Below are 21,575 nucleotides of genomic sequence, written 5' to 3'. Positions count from 1 at the left end.
TTTTTACACAATGCAAAAAATTCAAACAACTTAATTTATCGATGCGTTGACATATTCTCCCAACGAAAGTTAGCAGTAATTTGGAAAATTGGATCGTGCAACGCCTTTATTTGATTACGTGAATCTCGAAAGATGGTTTGACGAATTTGAAATCGGCACATCCGTGCTTTAGGTTCCCCGCCATTTATTAGTTCCAATGTAGTTTATTTATGGAAAAAATTACCAATGTTCTGCAGTATGGAAATGTCCAAAATTACCCTTTACAACCCAGGGGTAAACCACTCGGCGATTTTGGTACACAAGACTATACGGCAATTACAGTGAATATTTCCCTCATATGTCATAAATGCCATATGAGGTGTGCAATTATCGCTCAATCTCAATTACAGCGATAATTGCACTGTAGAAAGCGAAAGAGCCCTGCGATAATTGCACTGTCCATATCCATGGCAACTGGCACCTCCTTTGGACAATTTCACAATACACCGACAATTTATAAGTAGGTAACGTCAGTTTGACAAGTAATGCTTGTTCGGGAAATATTCCCCTAAATTACACTCGTGCATCAAAATAAACCTGATAATTTTTTATTCAAGCATGTTGTCAGTAAAAAACCGCATTCGGTCATTTTCATATTTTGTTAAAAGAGCCCTCCACCTTCGGTGTCGGGCTTTTTCGCCAAAATATGAAAATAAACTCATGCAGTTTTTAGACAACATGCTTTCAAAAAAATTATCGGTAATTTTGATGCACTTGTGCAGTTACCTACGATAATTTTTTCGAAATTTCCAAGCGATAATAGCAATTATTCGAAGATTGTAGAGTAATTGTTGATGAAAACTGTGGTAATTTGTGAAAAATTTTCGGGGACCTTACGTACCGAAATTTGCGGATTTCGTTTTTTTTCTGATGTTATTTGAACAGATACAAAAAAATTAAAAACACCTCTTTATTGCCACTTTTTGAGCTCTACAAGACACCGTTGAGAGATTTTCAACACAACGTTTAGTTTCGGAGAAATCATCAACTTTATTTTTTATATGTCACGTAAAAATGTAGGTACACTGTATTGAGTAGCATTTTTTATTACGACTACGACAAACAAAAAAAACAAAAGTTGTTTTCAACAGGATGGTATACCTGCGCAAGAAGAAGAGATGAATTCTCCGATTTATTACGGACGGACGAGCGGACGGATATAGACGGACAAAATGCAAACTGTAGGTACGTTAGAACTTCAGACCCAACGGAAAAATTTTTGAAGGTTTACAGGACGAACTTCCCATTGATCGGCGATTGATATGGTACTAGAGAATCGCCACAGATATCGGTTTTAGAAGCTTGTTTGAATGTAAGTGTGGTGTCACACTATGCGTTTTTACCGCTCCCGCTAAAACGCTCCTGTTTGACGGGATGGTAATATCACACGTTATTAAATGGTACCAGTCACATATATGCGTTTTCGCCGCACCAACCGGATGCAACCGCATCCTGCTGCCGCTGCGCAGGATGACATGACAACCACAATGACATGAAACCACGTGTTGTTGCACGTTGGTTGTCATCAGTTGTCACACTGAGCGTTGCAACCGGGTGTTTTGTTAGGTTTACAATGTTTGATGTCGGTTTATTCATCGAGTGCGTGCATGCAAAAACTGCACTGTGGGAAAAACAATCTAAAGAGTATGTAGATAAAAACTGTAGGGAGAAATCATGGGTAGAAATTGAATTTTTGGACATTCGGTAATATACAACAAATTTGTTCTTGTGCATTCGAATTTTCTCATAAAACTTCGCAAACCTATTATGAGATTCTCGTCCTGAATTAAAAGGATCAATCCAATATTAACGATATATCTGCTCTCTCAATAACCCCTCCGCCTCATGGCCGTTTGCACCGACAAATTTAAGCAGAGCTTAGCTTAAGCATAGCTTAAAATCCATGGCAACGATTGTTGAGACAATGGTTACCATGGATATTAAGCTATGCTTAAGCAAAATCCAGCTTAAATTTGTCGGTGCAAACGGCCATCAAGCGTACAAACCATCTTTAACAATAATTGAGACATGACACTACTTAAGACTGCCAAAATATAGCAAAAACGCATCCCGTTAGGCCGGAATAGTGTGACATGACAAGTAGATCTCATCCTGTCAAACCGCATCCGTTTTAGCGGGAGCGGTAAAAACGCATAGTGTGACACCACACTAGGGTACATGCAGCTCACGTATCCGTTTTCGTACTCCTGCTCCTCTTTTCGAAGTTGTTGACCGACCCTACTCATGTCCGAATGATATTGAATTAGTTCCGGGGAGGACGATTTTTTTTCCCACAAGTCAACAATTCACTCCCTGTATAATGACTTCATTGGCGACAATTGTCATACTGCTGCGATAAAGAAGTCACTAAAAAACAATTTAAACCAAAATTTATTTGTGTCTATTTCTGCTTCTGCAGTTTTGATCTCGATGCTGTTTCTAATATCTCTGTAATTGATTATTTATTTTCAATGCTTCATTATAAGTTATAAAGTTATAAACTTCCAATTATAAGAAACAAAATAAAATAAAAAAGAAAATAAAAAAATGTAATCCTTTACTACTTGCAAGATGAGATCTTGGAGTTTGTTTAATAACCGGAATTATAAACCACATCAATTGCCATAGATTTAAATAACCGAATGAAAAACTTAAATGAAAGAAACATAAACGCAAAAAAACTACAAATGTAACATCAATAAAATAAAAATTAATTGATATAAATTTGATCACACTAATTTAAGTGTTTCAGATTTAGGTTTATTTTATATTTAGAATAGTCTGTTAAACATTGTAGGTATAGTATTAATAGAAGCGCCGGTGATTTGAAGTAATACTCGAAAGGTGTGTCATAAGCGAAGGGGGGAGATTTAATAATTGGGTAAATTGTTGCCATTTAAAAAAATAAATATTGGGTAATCGTGCACTTCACTGATATCTTATTCAGAGTCTGTTAGGTAAATAGTAAAAGTTCCAGCAATATCAATATCCTTTCAGTATTTCCTATTTCGATTCTATTTAACAATTTCAAAGTTACAGCAAATTAAAATTTGACACGCTTGAACTTTCCCATTTGTTATTGACAGAATCCTTACGTATCGCAAATAATTGAAAAAATTGCTATCGAAGTCGAACTCGTGTTTAAATTTAATTATAAAAATTGCTTTTTTGTGGGTGCCTGGGATATACCTACATAAGTTAACTTTTGCATGTTCTCCTTATATGTAACTTCTGATTACATATAGGCGGAATATTAATTCTTCTATATATGGTTGCAATAATTGTAGGTGTTGTAGTGGGTGCTGTTTCTTCCTAGTGAAGATATTAACTATAGATTTTTAAACATCTTCCGTCATAAACATTTCACTTACCCACCTTAGGCGTGCTAGAACATTTTCTAATTTATCATATTTTCGACTTGCAAGGCCTTCTTGCATAATCGTGTTAGTTTTTAATTATTATTACCTGATTGCCTTATTAAACTATGTTTTGTTGTTTTAGGGCGGCGAGTCTGGCTCGGGCATGGACTGCCTGCAGCTTCGCCAGTCCGTCGGACCATTCCACTACCTCATTAGCGAGCAGGCTAAGTCTCTGGTGGCACTCCAAGAATTACAACATGAAGTCGGTGCGTTACTCGAGTTTCGTGACATTGTCATCGAAACGTTTCCAAACTTACGCACGAAATTGGCCAATTCTACTCCAACTACAATGACATCGCATGTTTCCAATATACCTATAGCTGTTAGGCGGGAGTGGGAGCCAGGAGTTCGAGTGCGTCGCAAATTACTTAGTAAAGAAGAATCTCGAGGAAGCAGTAATGGAAAGAAGACTGGGGAAACATCGGGCGTGCAGGATTCCGGCTTTAGTACGGAAGCTTCAAGTAAAGAAACGCATAGCGCATCGTCTACGGCACCTCCTCCCTCCGCCTCTGCTAGTAATACTGAACCGGATGAAACGGAAGACGAACTGTGGAACCTTTTAGACGTAATTCATAGGAAAGGCACGAGATTAAAAGACGAATTGGAGGCACTCCAAGACACAATGCGAGAGAATAAAGGAAATCAAACTGAAAGCAGTGGTGACTTCCAAAGGGTTCTCTTACATGCATCCGTCGACGACGTGCGTCATTTGAGGCGGGAGCGTGACTTACTTATGGATCGCGTAGCTGAGATGGAAGCGGAACTTCTTGCTGGTCGCGTGCAGACGTCAAGGCTACAAGATGATTTAGAAAACCTTATCTCGGCGAAACAGGATCTAGAAGAGCAATTAAGGGCTGTGATGTCTCAAAGTGGCGAAGTGAATACTCGTATCCATGATTTACACTTACAATTTGTAACAAATAAGAGTGGTTCTAGTTCCCCTAGTGCTGAAAAAACTTGTAAATTTAACGAATCAGATCTTATACCTAGTGCTAGTCATCGAACTCGGAAAAAAGTTAGTTCTAGTTCGCTCGAAAATTTGTTAGGTAATTGCACTCCTAAGGTGAAAGCGCCCGATTCCAGAAAAATAGCTGCTATACTAAAGGAGCATGATCCCTTGATTCTCCAGAGGCATCTGCTTACTACAACAGTTCAAAATCAAGTGAGTGTTTAATTTAGGCAGTAAACCTTTAGAATACCCTCGAGAATACCTATATGTCGTCTAGTATAAAAACAGTCGCAGGTAGACGCCCACTGCAAACAAAGCTTGTTATATGTATTTTTCTTCGCATGGGCTAGATAGAGATGAAAATATAATAGCATAATTTCTTTACACCTCACAGGCGGCCAGTTTTGCAGTGGGCGGCTGCGATGATTGAAGTGACTGTCTGTATACTAAAAGAATTTAAATAATTTTTTTTTCGTTTTGATTTATTTATTGGTTTGCATTCATTTTCTTCGGGAATTTCTTGTACGGGACTGAAAGTAGAGCATGACATTTTCAAGGTCAGAACCGGATGGCCAAATAATTAAATAAATTAAAAGTTGTTGTTTGTTCCCTAAAATAACCGATAAGAGGCGAACCATGCATTCCAAAACGGAGAAGCGGGGTTTTCTATAAAATTAATGAGAATGGTAGTTGTCTCGATAATTACCTATGTAGGTATAGAAGATCGTATTGCTGTAACAATAAGAACATTTCGACACTACATGCCTGTATGTAAACTCTATAATTTGGTGTGCTATAAAACTCCATATACTAGAGATTTCAAACTGATTCTTGCATTATTCCTAACCGTCAGTGGCCGCTTTAGATATACAGTGACTTTTATAGAGACAGTGGCGAAAATAGAAGCTCCAGCAACAAATGATTCGTAACCAATCATTTTGTTTGCACCAGCAATTCTACACGAAATAAAGGGTGCACCACCGGTCCCATCAATAGAGTAATAAGGATTAAGAATTATAAGTCTGTTTGTAAAACAGTTTTTTTTGTGTTCGTTGACCAGTGGTTATAAGTCGATTTCATGAATATTTTAACTAGCCGATATAAAATGCATCTAATCCCCTCTTGGGTGTTGTACAATAATGTGCAATAATGCGTTAAATTAAATTTAACAATAACCAGTAATACTTTAGTATTTGCAAATACCTCTTTGTCACATAACAATGAGATATCCAGTCTCTATTTTTTGTACCCAAAACACCTAACCGTAACTAATTTGCTATACATTACTGAATTGTAGTGGGATGGGAATGGTCTCAATTTCAACGTTTGCATTTAATAAAGTGCATTATTAATTCTGTAATTTGATGCAGTTTGATCTTAATTACATAAAGGTTTCATTATTGCGGTGGTTTCTGTTTGCAAATGTCCAGCACTCGGTCCAGCATATTTTATGACATGATGCACAAAATGTTTATAGCTTTATACATGTCATCCCAGTCATGGTCTCAAATAGCAGGTATTTTCTAGCGCTTTCGTTAGATGCTCGCTTCTCTAGTTGTAGAATGTTCTCATATTTTTCCATCTGTTTGTTTACGCCATAATTAATTCCTAGACTTTATATGTACTACCTTGCGCTTTCTGACCTTTTAAATGGATTTTCCAGTAGGTAATTTTCTAATTACTGGTATACTGATATCAACATGTGTTTACACCACATTTTCTAAAGTTTAACTTGGCACCACTAAACGCATGCGTATGCAAAATCTGAGACCAATTGGTTGTCGTATGTAAAAGTTATGCACGTTTTACTTTCAAAAACAGCATCTCGGGAAATAATTCGGGGGGGGGGGGGCTTTTAGACAGCGAAATTTGATTACCGTCTGGCACACCTTCAAGGTATAGGCTACCTACTGTAAAAAAATCGAGGACTCTAGGACCATTCCCCTAGAAGTAGTTCAAAACGGCAGAAGTGGGTCCGGACGGACGGACAGACAAAACGCAAACAATAGCACATTTTTTTAATTGTTAAAAAATGCGCTAAAGAACTGATCAAATGCATTGGAATCATGATACTAATATCACGGCATGGAATAGATGGCTGCATGCAACCGACATTACACGCGACAAACTGGGGCTGTTTTTACAGTTCTTAAACTGTTATCAATTAATGTCAATCTGTTAGATTATGACAGGAGTCGCATTTGATCCTTGGATGAAAAAATAACTGGATTGCTAGCAAAGTCAAATTTATGAAGCCAACACTTCTCATATATTACATGGACTGCCAATTGTAACTAAAATATGGTCAAGGACATCGCCTGGGTATGTGAGTTTCAGAGTAAACGAGTCTGTCCGAAATTGTCTGATGAGACACGATTTGAGGCTGTCAACCTATAAATTAACAAACGTCAATTAATTGTCCAGATATGGCAAGAAAAGCAAACCTATTCTTATTTGTGGACATATAGATGATCATCAAGAGTATTTAAAGCTTCCCGTACTACGCGGTTACCATAAAAGCTACTCTTTACGCGATCCGAGTGGTGTTCATACGACTTTAGTTTACCCTGAGATTCACATACCCACGACTACAGTGCCCTCTATCCGTGACCACTCATTTTGTATTGATAGCGTAGGGTTAATAGCAGTCCATGTACTATATGGTCTAAGAGCCAACATCTACAGCGCCATCACAGGGCAGTTGTGCGTTTTGTGAAAAGAAATTTGACACACTAAATGTTACGAGATTTAATTTGGGTGTTTTATAGTGATTTTATGTAATTTTGTGTTAGTTAGTTGTGTTACTTTTATATCGGGCGATCAAAAATGAGTGACTGTCGAGTCGCCTTTGAAAGTTGAAGTTAAGTACGATTTCCCATGTAAACAAAAATTCCAAAGGTGACTCGACGGTCACTCATTTTTGATCGCAATGTATAATTAATTAAAAATGAGACGCTGAAGTTGTTTTGTAAAAAAATATGATGCAGTTTATAACCTTAAAAACAAGGGCATTAAAACAAAAACGTTTTTCGCGTAGGTAAGTAAAAGGATAATTCGGTTCATTCAATTTTTCCAAATCGATCAAATGAAAATGTTGATAGTTTCTCCGACCAAGAACAAGTTGAAGAAATCGAGAAGTCGAGACTCGAGTCGAGAGTTATTTTCCCTTGAAGCACTTTCTCCATTGTTGAACAGCTGATGAATTGGGGATTTTATTCAACGCATATTTTGCATATAGAACGCAGTCCTGGCACTGTTTCTGGTCAGTATTATATTGAAGGGGAAGAGTTTCGTAAAGACTATAAACCGACAAATAATACGAGCCCAGTCATATATCGACATATGTATTGGACCAAAGCAAATCTGCAACATCATTTTCTGAATTAGACTTCCCCCCACGATTTCGTATGCTCGGTATAGAACGAGGTATAGAGGGATATATGATAACGAAAACTTAGCTTACAGAATGTAAAAATGTAAATACATCGGGACGGTACGCGAAATAGCACAGTGCGACACGAGATGCGACATCAACGAAAAAAGAAGTAAAAAAAAACCTATAATCCGATCGGACCCAATTGTGATTCTAAACCATCCAGAGACACACAGAAACACATAAGTAACCAACATTTCATGAGAATGCATCCAGCCGTTCAGGAGAAGTTCAGTCGCAACATACGTACAGAAAAATGCAAGGATGCTATATAACATAAGGAGGCCGGGACATTTCGCCGAATGCCCACAACGCCGACACGATTTTTTGAAGGTCCATATCGCCGACTAGGGACACTACGCCGACGGACACTACGCCGACCGTGCCCACATCGTCGACAAGTGTGCAAGGGACACAACGCCGACCGTGCCCACATCGCCGACAAGTGAACAAGGGACACTAAGCCGAACGTGACCATAACGTCGACTCATACAACACTACTTAATCAAGCTGGACGGTGTGCAACACCAAGTAGCTGTTGACGTTAGGTTATTGTAGGTTCAGAATATTTTTTTTAACTTTTTTCGAACTACAGACTCATACGAAAATTCTTAATCAAACTGGACGGGGTGTGAAGCAAAGCAGCTTTGGATATTAGGTTATTTGTAGGTTTAGGACATGTTTTTTAAACTTTTTAAAATGCAAACTCATACACTGGACAGAGTATGAGGGGCCTGGATTTTCGAACAGTCGGCGTTGTGGTCACGTTCGGCTTGGTGTCCCTTGCACACGTTTCGGCAATGTGGGCACGATCGGCGTAGTGTCCGTCGGCGAAGTGGGCATGGTCGGCGTTGTGTCCCTTGCACACTTGTCGACGATGTGGGCACGGTCGGCGTAGTGTCCGTCGGCGTAGTGTCCCTAGTCGGCGATATGGACCTTCAAAAAATCGCGTCGGCGTTGTGGGCATTCGGCGAAGTGTCCTAGACCCAACATAAGGATTGCTTGATCACCGCATTTTTTCGCCGCGTATAGTGACGTCACTGGCGGACCCAGACGCACCGCATGCTTTGATTTTTCGATTTGTGCACCACTTTCATTTGTATTTTATATTATGTAAGATTCTAAGAGCTCCTTCTCACGATGCGTTTTTGAAATGCTGCAGAGTGGCCATTTTCTAAAAAAAAAGATACGGTTATGCGGAAATCCATTCCTCCCGATGAGAAATTAGCATTATTTCTCAGATGAGTAATAGTGCAGCGGAGAGAGCCGCGAAATCGTTCAAAAAATGTTTTCGGAGTAGAAAGAATTGGGACCCACACCATTTTGTTCAGAAATGTTTGAACCTTCAGAATCCCGCTTTACGACATTTTCCCGTGGTCCTGACAAAAGTTATAGGCCGCTAAAGTTGAAATTTACTCATTTTCGCGCGCGCGACTAGACCACCGAAAGTATTTATTTTCTCAGCAACTAAGCGATATACATCAATAATTCCTTTTGTAAAATGAAAGTACATTTATAGCAGAATCTAAAGCATTCAATTTACCTACCTTGTTATGCACAGTTTTTAGAAAAATGACCGTCAACTTCCAAAATTCGTGTAGCAGATGAAAAGTGCGCACTTTGAACTCTCATAACTTTTTATTTCACGATATCGATTTCCAATATTTATAGCTCATTCGATGCTCCAAAGCATTGTGATTATTTTATTTTCTATAACATTACCGTGAATTTTTCATAATAAAAAAGTTACGGTCATTTAAGTAAAAACCTACCGACCTCGCCGAGTCGGTAATCGCGAGTGAGACGGAGAGGGAAGGATAGTCAGCAGCGTTCGCTAAACAAGGAGCGATGCGTAAGAGATTTTACTTTATAAGAAATTTCTCTCCGAATACCAAAACTAGCTATTTAGGCCGTTTAGTTTACAAATGCATTCCGCCGAGTTGCATTGCATTGTAAAATCTCAAACAATTCATTAACTCCATGTATCTCAGTTCTTTGGTGAATATATAGGTACAAATAGGTACCTTTCCCTGTAAATTTTGGGGGTTACTCCACATCAGGTATCTCTTGTGCTGTGCTGTATATTGCAAGATCAGCAGTAACAACGGTATGATTTTGTCCCAAATATTCAAGCTTGTTTTTTGATTTCACTAGACGATGGTTAGGATGGTATTGTAGCTCGCTGGTGGAGAATTCAAAAACGGCATAGGTATATTATATTGAATGGTAGATACCGGAACTTACTTAGGAGGATTATCAGCAGGTACTTAGGCCGTTAAAGTCAGTTATCTGGTCGTTATCTAGTGATAGGTAAACGAGGAATTTGGATTTCTTCTGTCGATGTATTTCGCTTTTGAAAAAGGACTGTGCGTTGAATTTTTTTCGTCTGTTTCCACAGAATATGGCCTACTTATTCTTATTCTGTGACTGTTTCCTCATTGATGTCGAAGTTGCTCGCTGTGATAAAATTATCATTTTTTATTTGACAAATTTTTGTGAAATGTAGGTAGGACACCCTTAGCAGAACATGTAATATTGACGTTTACTGTACTTGTTATGCCACTGTCGGAGAACATTTTCTGACCCGAAAGACCAATTTGCAAATGAGTGTAACTTTTGTTTGAAAAATGACCTTAAGAAAAACTGTTCAATAATTTTGTTCCGTAAGTATGTACCTACACAACAAACTTCGTGGAATTTTGTCAATTTTCGTTGTCCGGCCAAGAATTGCAGTGGAATTATTTTTTTCGAATTTTCAAAAACTAATTTCAGATTCAAAAACCACCAGATACCAAATTTCGTCGAAATCAACATTTTTTCGCACCCCTATTGAAGGGTGTGCCCTTTTGCGGTAGGAATTTTGAAAAATTATTTGCAAAACCGGAAAGGGCATACAGCAAAACCTATTCAAAGACTTACCACCAGTCTCTGTAACTGTTGCTGAGAAAAAAAGAAACTTTACCACTTTTTTGAGGGTGGCTCCTAAACGAATACATGGATTTTTTTTTATTTTGGGTTGGATCCATCGTTCCTCGAAATGGGGGTTGAAATATATTGTGTGATCAAAACTCTCTAAACCTTCCCCATATAGTTTTTATTCGTTGAAGTTTTTTAAAAATAAAAGCGACTATAGTTTCGGCGTACTGCCATCATCAGGCGATGTGAAAGTTAACAGGAAAACGGTAAGTTACAAACGTTGAAGACGAATAAGACGAACATGTTGTTTTTTAATTATTAACTGGCCGAAGCCAAGTGAAAAAACCTGAAGGGTGGTTAAAACGGAAAGGTTGTCCTAAGTTTCAAAACGAATTATTATCAAGCCTTGTTAAGACAACCAACCGGAGGGTTGAATTATTACATTAAAAGTTGAAAGTTGAGTTTAACACATTTCAAAAGAACTGGGGGGAAAAAATAAACTTATAAAAGTATTGAAACTATTGAGATGACTACATATTTAAATTATTTAAGTTAAGTTTAAATTCGAGATCATGCAGACGGCATGTCTAGAAATGATTGACCACCAGGTTTACCTATCACTAGATAACGACCAGATAACTGACTTTAACAGCATAAGTACCTGCTGATAATCCTCCTAAGTAAGTTCCGGTATCTACCATTCAATATAATATACCTATGCCGTTTTTGAATTCTCCACCAGCGAGCTACAATACCATCCTAACCATCGTCTAGTGAAATCAAAAAACAAGCCTGAATCTTTGGGACAAAATCATACCGTTGTTACTGCTGATCTTGCAATATACAGCACAGCACAAGAGATACCTGATGTGGAGTAACCCCCAAAATTTACAGGGAAAGGTACCTATTTGTACCTATATATTTCACCAAAGAACTGAGATACATGGAGTTAATGAATTGTTTGAGATTTTACAATGCAACTCGGCGGAATGCATTTGTAAACTAAACGGCCTAAATAGCTAGTTTTGGTATTCGGAGAGAAATTTCTTAGTAAAGTAAAATCTCTTACGCATCGCTCCTTGTTTAGCGAACGCTGCTGACTATCCTTCCCTCTCCGTCTCACTCGCGATTACCGACTCGGCGAGGTCGGTAGGTTTTTACTTAAATGACCGTAACTTTTTTATTATGAAAAATTCACGGTAATGTTATAGAAAATAAAATAATCACAATGCTTTGGAGCATCGAATGAGCTATAAATATTGGAAATCGATATCGTGAAATAAAAAGTTATGAGAGTTCAAAGTGCGCACTTTTCATCTGCTACACGAATTTTGGAAGTTGACGGTCATTTTTCTAAAAACTGTGCATAACAAGGTAGGTAAATTGAATGCTTTAGATTCTGCTATAAATGTACTTTCATTTTACAAAAGGAATGATTGATGTATATCGCTTAGTTGCTGAGAAAATAAATACTTTCGGTGGTCTAGTCGCGCGCGCGAAAATGAGTAAATTTCAACTTTAGCGGCCTATAACTTTTGTCAGGACCACGGGAAAATGTCGTAAAGCGAGATTCTGAAGGTTCAAACATTTCTGAACAAAATGGTGTGGGTCCCAATTCTTTCTACTCCGAAAAAAAAACTACCTCAAATAAGCGAGTTAGCGCCGGCTCTCCGCTGCACTATAAGAACTGAAATTTATTACAAGTCTCTTCTGTACAATTTCTGTTATAATTTTGGAGTTTGTCACACCGTGCTACAATGGTTTTTACCACACAATATGAAGTGTTTAGCCTAATACGGCTTCGCCTTCCTTCAAAGGTCGAACTACAACCCCCACATATCAGTAATAACAATCTTAAACATAACAAACTTAGCTGTATATATAATACAAAATATCAGTAAATATGTACGCTCTTTACTAAGGTAAATGATACACAAGTAAATCAACTCTTCTCAAACCAGACACCATTTTAAAAAAAACGACGCCCCTTCTTGGTACGTGCGCTTTTGTTGCGTGAAGGCGCTTCTGAAAATCGCTTCGTGCTACTTGTGGCGTTGCAAATCGCACCGTGTGCTAGGGTCACGCTATACCAGCCGCTTCAAAAAACGCGTGGTAAGAAGGGGCTCTAATACGTCCAAATGGATGTTATAGGTAGGTATTTAAATTAGAAACACTTGTCATTCATCGTCTACAAGTCTACAAATTCTCCTTCGGTTTTTCGCATATTCAAATAAATGTCGTCAACACATTTCATCCTGCGTTTTTGGTTTTTTTGCTCTTCATCATCCATGGAAATTGCAGCTAAATCAGTTTATTTAAACTTTGTCCATCTTAAAATAACGATTTCTCGACGTTCTTTTTGACACTGGCTAAAATGAGCGCCAGTTGAGTGTAAAATGTGAATACTACCCCAAATTGTTATTACAGTCCAATACTGCACGTCGGCGTCCAAGCATTTTTATTTATATTAGAGAAAGATAGCTTACTACATGCGACAATTTGAACGAATGCTTTTGTTTTTGAAAGAAATTCAGTAACTTTTAACTTATGAGTACTCTGAGCATGAACCAAAATCGTGATGTAAATGCACCACGTAGAAAGGAAAGAACTGCTAATTTCGAGGTCTTATCATATTAGGTCAACGATAGATCATCTCAAACAATTCTTCGTCATCGGATTCGAATAAGTCAAGAAAATCTTGATCCATTTCGAATCTAAATTAGGTTACCTATATCCTTCAAGAAAACATAGTATGTATTTGCGTACTTCTACTTACATACTTCAATTTCTTTCTTCCTATTTAGTATAGGTACGGTTGGTAATTTCGCAAATTTTTAAAACGTCACCAGTCTACTAGAAATTTGATGCAATATCTTGGGGTTATGTTGATAACTGCAGAAAATCTACCCAATAACTTTATCTAGAACTTATCATGCCGATCATATTTAAACGAGGTTCGAAATACCCGAACGCTAACTGTCGGTTTACCTGGAAGATATCTTATACTTGACTTTATCCCGAGATGGAAATACTGGCCCTTAGTGGATTTATACGGCTTCAGCCTTCGTTATATCAAGGTGTGTCTTTGTTAATAACGCATTAATTACTTCAGAGATAAAAGTTCATCAGCTTCGGTGCAGCTTGGATCACTTCATGTGTGATGTTTCACAATGTATAGGTTTGAAATTATTACCTCCACGTTGGTTACGCCAATGATGATTTTTCTTACTGACTCGTTGACTTGCAGTTGCTCCTTAGACTACTCGTTATATGGAACTTACCTTTTTTGCTTTGTCTATATGTAATAAACGTTGAAGTACATATACATACAGGCTGATTCAAATTCGAGGGCCATCATGGGGATCTCAAGAACTGTGAGAGATAGGTAGGTAGTTTAAATTTGGCAAAGTTGCGTATTTTGATGCTTAACAAAATGCAGTTTTGAAACTACAAACAAATGACTACAAAAATGAAATTTTGCAAATTCGTTTTTATTTTTTACTAAAGTTATTTAAAAAGATATTTCGAAATAAATGACACATTATTATGGCCACTTTTTTCCCTCTATAAGATGGTACTTTAAAATTTTAATTTTGACGTTTTGTCTCCAGTCAACCAACATCAACTTTGTTTTTTCTTATGGAAGTAATTTTTACTTTTGTGTCATTTGATGGAGAATTTTTTTCTGATTTCAAAAATGTAAACATCACTATCTTTTAATCAGAAATAGTGCTATTAATTCGGAAAAACGCAAGAAACTACATACATACACTACCCAAGCCAAAATTTTCTAGGCAAAAAAGAAGATATTTTAACAATATTAAAAATTGTGATTTTTCAAATCAACAAAAAATTCTCTATCAAATGACAGAAAAAGTAAAAATTACTTCCATAAGAAAAAACAAAGTTGATGGTGGTCAACTGGAGACGAAACGTCGGATTTAAAATTTAAAACTAACATCTTGTAGAGCGAAAAAAGTGGCCATAATTAATGTGTCATTTATTTCGAAATATCTATAATTATAACTTCAGTGAAAAATTAAAACGATTTTGCAAATTTTCGTTCTTTTCCGGATATCTCCGAAAGTTGTCGGCATTTTTTCAGTTTCAAAACTGTACTTTGTTAAGCATCAAAATACGCAACTTTGTCACATTTAAACTACCTACCCATCTCTTGCAGTTCCGAGATCCCCATGGTGGCCCTCGAATTTGAATCAGCCTGTATAGTTTTCTTTGTAGAAAAACATTTTTTAGGCCAATCAACCGTCTTAGTTTTCAATTTTTTTCATAATAAAGACGGAAAATTGAAAATATAAAACCTGCATCTTTTTCAATGATTAATCTGTGATGCCATGGAATTTTATAAAACAAAAAGTAACCCTTCTGTTATTTTTGATATCACATTTATTGCTTGTAATAGTAAATTCGTTTAAAAAATAAAAATGTATTCATTATCCGAGAGAATTGAAATGGTGAAATGGTTTACGCGGAAAATAGTGCCCGTCAGGTTAGCGCTTTGTTTAGTGTAAAATATCCAGGGAGGACAATTCCAAGTCAAACTACTATTACGCACATATTGCAAAAACTTGAAATGAAAGGTACATTTTGCTGAATAATAAATAAATGTCGGTCCTACAAATTTCAATGCTATCAAGAACTACGTAAAGGCGATTGTGAAAGACGGGTAGCTTTCTTTTTCGAAATTATGGAAAGATAATGAAGATCGCGACTTCCCGCAAAATATTTTATTTAGAGACAATTTAGAAGAGTTAAGAATTAAAATTTAGAAGAGTCAAGAATTAAAATTCAAGAAGAATATCCAATTATCAATTAGCAGCAGTTCGAAATCGATTTTATGATCGACTTGGTTACTGTCTTGCAGTTAATGGTGACTTATTTGAACATTTATTGTAAATTATTATATTAGAAAACCGTTTTTAGTAATTTGGGCAATATTGCCCTTCTTTATGTTGAATTCGCTGTTCCAAATCGAGTTCCAAATATAATACTTTTTTGCGCGATCGGTCATTTCTGACTATTTACCATGGGTGTTTCCATGACAGTACGTAGAATTTACCAGTTGCTATGATTACGACGACGCCAAAATTACTTACCGATCTAAAAACAGAACAGCAAAAATACTTACCGACGCCTTTTTAAAAATCAACAGTCTTACATTACATTTAATCTTTAATTATTGTTAGGTACATTAAACGTACAATTTGTGCTGTTGTTTCCTATAGCAAGACGCTCATAAAGTCATAAAGGAAGTGCAAAGCTAGTAAACTACATCAGACACATGCACATTTTTATGAAATTATTAATTTCAATTTTGACAAATAAACTGGTTACCTAGTGATGTACACCATACCACTTCGATCATTTCGATTTATTCTGCTCGTTAATTTCTTAGTTCATATTTATATTGGTTGAATAATTTTAATTTCGATCGCGCAAAAAATGTTATAAGCACGTCGAACGTTAAGGGTTACCGTTCTCAGACAATAATTGGAGTCGTCGCTTTGCTCCTCCTCCAAACAATTGTCTTCGAACGGTAAAAATCCCTTACCGTTCTCCATACTTAATATACTATTTGATAGAATTTGATTTGTTTTATAGAAGACATTCCATGGCATGACGGATATTGGCATAGGTTTTGTATTATAAAATTCCATGGCATCACAGATTATTGAAAAAGGTGCGGGTTTTATTTTTCCGTCTTTATTATGAACAAAATTGAAAACTAATACCTACCGCTGAGCGGCGTAAAAATTTTTTTTCTACAAAAAACCTTAATCCATTTTTGCTCTAAAATAGGGAGCCAATAATCGCTATGATGCGTTACGCAAGTCACCACCCTATATAGTTCAATGGTAATAAATAAGGTGGTATTGGTATATTCAAAACTTAATTTAGGTAAATTTTGACAAGAAAGATTGGGAAAGTTGTACTTAGATAAAGCGCGAAATGACAATAGAAACTTTAAATGTTTTTTACTATGAACTTGACTTAACTCTTATATTTATATCTAGGTACATGAAACGTTTCTAGTAAGACCAGTAATACCAAGTTTCATTCGCCATTTCACAAATTATGCTTTTTCACACCGCAAATTTTAAGAATTGGGGAGGTTCATACTGCGAATTCTTGCCGTTATTGTTCAGTATTGACATTGGTCTCTATGGTATTGAGTAAAAGTTTAGCGCATACGCATTCATTGATAAAGAGTTATTTTCAGTTGGTTAAAATGAATTTTGGAAAAAAGCTGAGACCCGTAAATTTTAGGTTTGAAGGCTACAGTTAAGTAATAAAAATAAAGTTAACTGTAGCCTTCAAACCTAAAATTTACGGGTCTGAGCTTTTTTTCCAAAATTCATTTTAACCAGCTGAAAATAACTCTTTATCAATGAATGCGTATGCGATAAAAAATGCGAAATAAAGTAATAAAAATAAAGTTTATTTCGCTAATTTTTATAGCAGCGTGATGACGATGTCCATTAAAAAAGGTAATTCTTTTTCGCGTATTTCACCAACAAAAAAACGTTCGTGGCTTCATGTTAGAAAATGATCTAATTTACCTAGTAGTTACATAATACAATAATGACGTTTCTCTTTGCAGGTATTACAACAACAACTTAGCATGGCAGCAAAATTAGAAATTAATTTAGTGGAGAAACTAGACAAGGCCAGAGAAGAAAATGAGGATTTAAAATTTCAGGTTAGTGAACTTACATTTACCATAAAATTGGCAATAATTATGAATGTTTAAATAGCTTGAAGATAGAAACATAGAATTAGAAGGCACTAGAGCAAGGGTTCGACTGTTTGAACAACTACAAAGGCCGACAGCTGCGATCACCTCTCCTGATCTGATACCAAACCTTGGATCTGTTGCGTCTGATAATTTAGATAGATCACGTTCCGAAATTATCACCGCAAGCATGAAGGCGATGAGTCCGCTTCCATTAAATTTGCCATTTGATCATTCCAGTAGTACCGAATCTGCCCATGACCAAGCAGAGGTTGTTCGCAGAAGTGATACGAAGAAGAAACCTAGTAAAATTCCGTTGGTGAAAAGTTACGCTGCACCAAAACCGCCTGGAGGTAAACATAGTCCTGCACCTGGTGCACGTAGTCATAGTGGGGAATCACCTGGTAGGCCGCATTCTGCACAATCTGTACGAAATAAAAGCGAAGGCAATAGCTTGTCCGGCAGCAAAAGCAATTTTTCTCTTCCCAAGTCCAGAAATACATCCTTAAGTAATACGAGAGATTCCCTGACTGGTAAATTGAGGAGCGCTGAATCGCTGTCAAAGTTACGCGAATCACCTGTAAATAACAGCATGACGTCTAATCGCACTACAAAGAAGGACAGCTCCCATAAAAAGCCTGCAGCTCCAGTGAGAAGGGCGAACAGTATTCGGGATTCACAGGACGCCAAGGTACGCCCAAAAGTCTCATTTTGGAGCAACTGGCTGAAAATCCTCGACAACGGCCCGTCGTAGGAACTCCCCTAAGCCATTAGTTGCTCCTCGCCGCCTTATGTGCAGTAAGTCAAGCTTGTTTTCTATTTTCTTTTGCTTTTTTGCTTAAGTATATAATGGGCAGTGAGGAGTACAGTAGTAAGTATTGCCTTTGTTTGTTTTTGTTTTAGTACCAGTATTGCAACTAAATAACCACTTTTACCTTTGGCTGAAACCCCGCCCACTCAAAAATAAAGGCAAAATAAAATAAATATAAAAAAAATGGAGTTGCTATATCATCATCATACGGCGCCATATGAAGCAGAATACACAAAATGTAATATATAAATGTGTAAAAAATTACGCGGTGGAGGTGACCTAAATCACAAAATCTTCCTAATAAGCTCAGGGTATAAAATTTTCTTTTGAGAGCCACCCGCATCCTCCACCTCTCCGCGCACAATATATACGTTGTGGAAATATAGTAAGATTTCAAATTATTCTAACGCGCGCGCATATTATAAGAAAATTAATCTGTTCGTAATATTCAGTGAATTTGTAGAGTTTGCCTAATTATATATTAAAAAAAATTATTGGTGTTTACACAACCGTTTTAAGATACCCAAGATGGGTTAACGTATGGCCACACTTCATCGAGCAGTCAAAATTTGGATCTGAAATTTCCAAAAACTAATTTTGGAGCCATTAAGGCCAATTCACATTATTAGTCACACCACTGCCAGACCATGGTCCGATCACGGTGCGGTCAATTATTGTATAATAGCATGTGTTTCTTATGAACAGGTTCTGACCTTGAACTGACCGATAATGTGAATCGGTCATAAGGTATACAAGCTATAATGCTTGATTTAAAACGAGATTTAACGTGACCGGACCATGATCTGATCGTAACGTAATCGATAATGTGAATCAATCTTTACTGTTGTGTATTGTCATAAGCTTGGCTACAACAAAGGTGAAATTGTCCATTTTAAGTGATTTGTGTCTCTCCTGTAGGTTCACATGCCTTTTCACTAAGGCGGAGTGCTCGCGGAGGTGTCATGACATGACGCGCAATGTGACTAGTGACATGTCACATCATCTGAAACCAATATAAATATATGAGTTGGCGCTCACAAACTGAACATGACTGAGACATGTTTTAAAGATGAAATTTATGCCGCTGTCATCATCACTCGTCATGTCATATGTCACGTTTCCTCGGTGAGCCCTACACTTACGGAGGATCAAACCCAGAATTTTGCACATACAGTATGAGAAGAAATTTTTGATGAGATTTGAGCCTCTCTCCTTTGCCCATGCAAAATATCGCCATTTACCAAAGCATTACAATTGCATGATGTTGGTCTGGATGAAATTAATAAATCACAAATATAATACAAGGACAATCAACCATTCTAGTTGTACATTTAAAGCGACCATGCTCATGATCTTATAAGAATTGTAAGATAGACATTTAGCTCAACATTCCTTTGTCTCTTTGTACAGTATATTCAATTAATATTTTACCAATCGATTTTTGTTTTCTGATATAGTAGTAGATTTTTCTGTTCTAATCAAACACATTTTAAAATCAAACGGTATCATTTAATGTTTCGTATGTAAGTGATTTTGCGTGAGTGGGGAGCTGAGGGCGGCGTTTTAACCTTAGCCAACGCGTCTGTTGTTTGGCGCCAACAATTCCTTGGCATACTACGATCCCTCAAAATCCTGTAATTTGCCCACCAAAATCTTCCAACGGATTTTCCTTATCAAATGGTTCTGTCTACATACCATAGATCACTAATAGTTGAGTTAAATTAAACTTTCAATTACGCTATTTGTATATTTGCGATTTATTCAGGTATAGTATAATGTTTGCACTAGCTTCTCCATCTGCTTGAGCTTGCACATTTTATTTAAAAATTAAGTTCTAAGTTCACGAATAATTGTGTATAATTTTTCCTGTAAGAGACTAATTTGCTAGTTTATTTTCATTTTGCAATTAATACATGTGAATAACAATTAATAAAAATTATTAGAGCTAATAAACCAATTAAGGTAATTAATTTTCATTTATCCAAAAAGTGACTGATTATTGTCCTTCAATAAAATCTGGGTTATTCTTACAGATCGATTCAAGCTGCGCAAGAGAAAAATTTCAATCTCCATGGATTCTCTCTTCATTTAACTCGGACTCAATTGAACAATATCCCGATTCGCTGGATTTAAATGCATCGACACAACCGGCAACTATAGAAACGTCAAGTAGTCATCGATATCAAACGGCAAACAATTTTCTGTGGACTACACCCGAGAATGGAAAGGAGTATTACGATAGTATTGATTCAAATTTAGAATCTAGCTTGTACCAACAAAATGGGGAGGAAATGGCAGAATGTGATTCACTTGAAAAGCGAATTTCGGGTAATGATGATGAGAAAAAGTAGAATTGTCCTGGTAATTTTAAACAGTTTGTATTAATTTTGGTTTGCATTGTTTCATTGAAAATTTATTACAAAAGTTTGAAATAGAGATGCCACTTGAAACAATTGTTATGACCGTCCATTAGTAAGACAAGTACTTATCAAGAGACGAATTTGTAATTTCAAATTTGTATGACTTGGGAGGAGTGCTTGTGGCATAGTAAGTTGTAGTAAAATTGCATTTAAATTAAGGGTAAATTGTTCAATATGTTTATTCCACAAACATATCCAGATAAGTTTATTTATATACTTTTCATAAAATTGTAAATAAAGTGTAAATGTAGTTGGTAATAGTAAGGAAGAAATCTGGATATTTACGATAAAAAAAATTGAATAGCAAAGGATGATGTAATACTGGTTTTACAAGTGTAATGTCAACTGTTAGTCATTTTTTTAATTTTTAGTTTTTATAAATTATTGTTTGACAAAAGTATCTTGTAAAATCAGATTATGTAAATAAAACAAATTTAATTTGTAAATATATATTTATTTGAAGGCGCTATATCCAAATTATAGTTACTTTTCCTATACCTAATTTTATATGGTTAAACAAAGATACAATATACAATTTATTTTTTAAAAAATATTAAAATTCTGAATTGTAGAACTGTGATAGGTAATGAAATCTGTCATCACTGTGGCAATATTATGTAAAATATTAATTTCAGAGTTAATTGTAAAGTTTGTTTAAAACATCACCTACCTTAGTTTTCAGTGATTATTGAAAAATCAAGCCACAAGATTGTTGTGATATCTTCATATGCTCATCCATGTGTAGCTAGTTATATAAAATTAACTGTATTAGCGTTTTTTATGTAATTATATGCAGGATTAAAAAGTTTCTTTCCTCATAGAAGATACGTACCTAAA

General features: G+C 36.3%; 1 protein-coding gene across 7 annotated transcripts in view; it reads left to right on the top strand.

Annotated features, from left to right (window-relative positions):
• Window positions 1–21,351, top strand: part of LOC116174710 — a 141,181-nt gene extending 119,830 nt beyond the window's left edge. For 6 of the 7 annotated variants that reach the window (XM_031492687.1, XM_031492681.1, XM_031492699.1 and 3 more), the window contains 4 exons: window positions 3,541–4,620; window positions 17,376–17,474; window positions 17,530–18,198; window positions 20,352–21,351. In XM_031492687.1, coding sequence (XP_031348547.1) covers window positions 3,541–4,620; window positions 17,376–17,474; window positions 17,530–18,198; window positions 20,352–20,669 — 2,166 coding nt within the window. In that variant the 3' untranslated portion in view covers window positions 20,670–21,351. Of the gene's footprint in view, window positions 1–3,540; window positions 4,621–17,375; window positions 17,475–17,529; window positions 18,306–20,351 lie in introns of all 7 variants that reach the window. The other variant, XM_031492721.1, reaches the window with a different exon arrangement.
• The last annotated feature ends 224 nt before the right edge of the window (window positions 21,352–21,575 follow it).

Source organism: Photinus pyralis, unplaced genomic scaffold (assembly GCF_008802855.1).
Source record: "Photinus pyralis isolate 1611_PpyrPB1 unplaced genomic scaffold, Ppyr1.3 Ppyr1.4_LG1, whole genome shotgun sequence".
In the NCBI taxonomy this organism is placed as follows: domain Eukaryota; kingdom Metazoa; phylum Arthropoda; class Insecta; order Coleoptera; family Lampyridae; genus Photinus; species Photinus pyralis.
The sequence above is the reverse complement of the archived record's forward strand: the minus strand, read 5'-3'. Positions and strand labels throughout refer to the sequence as shown.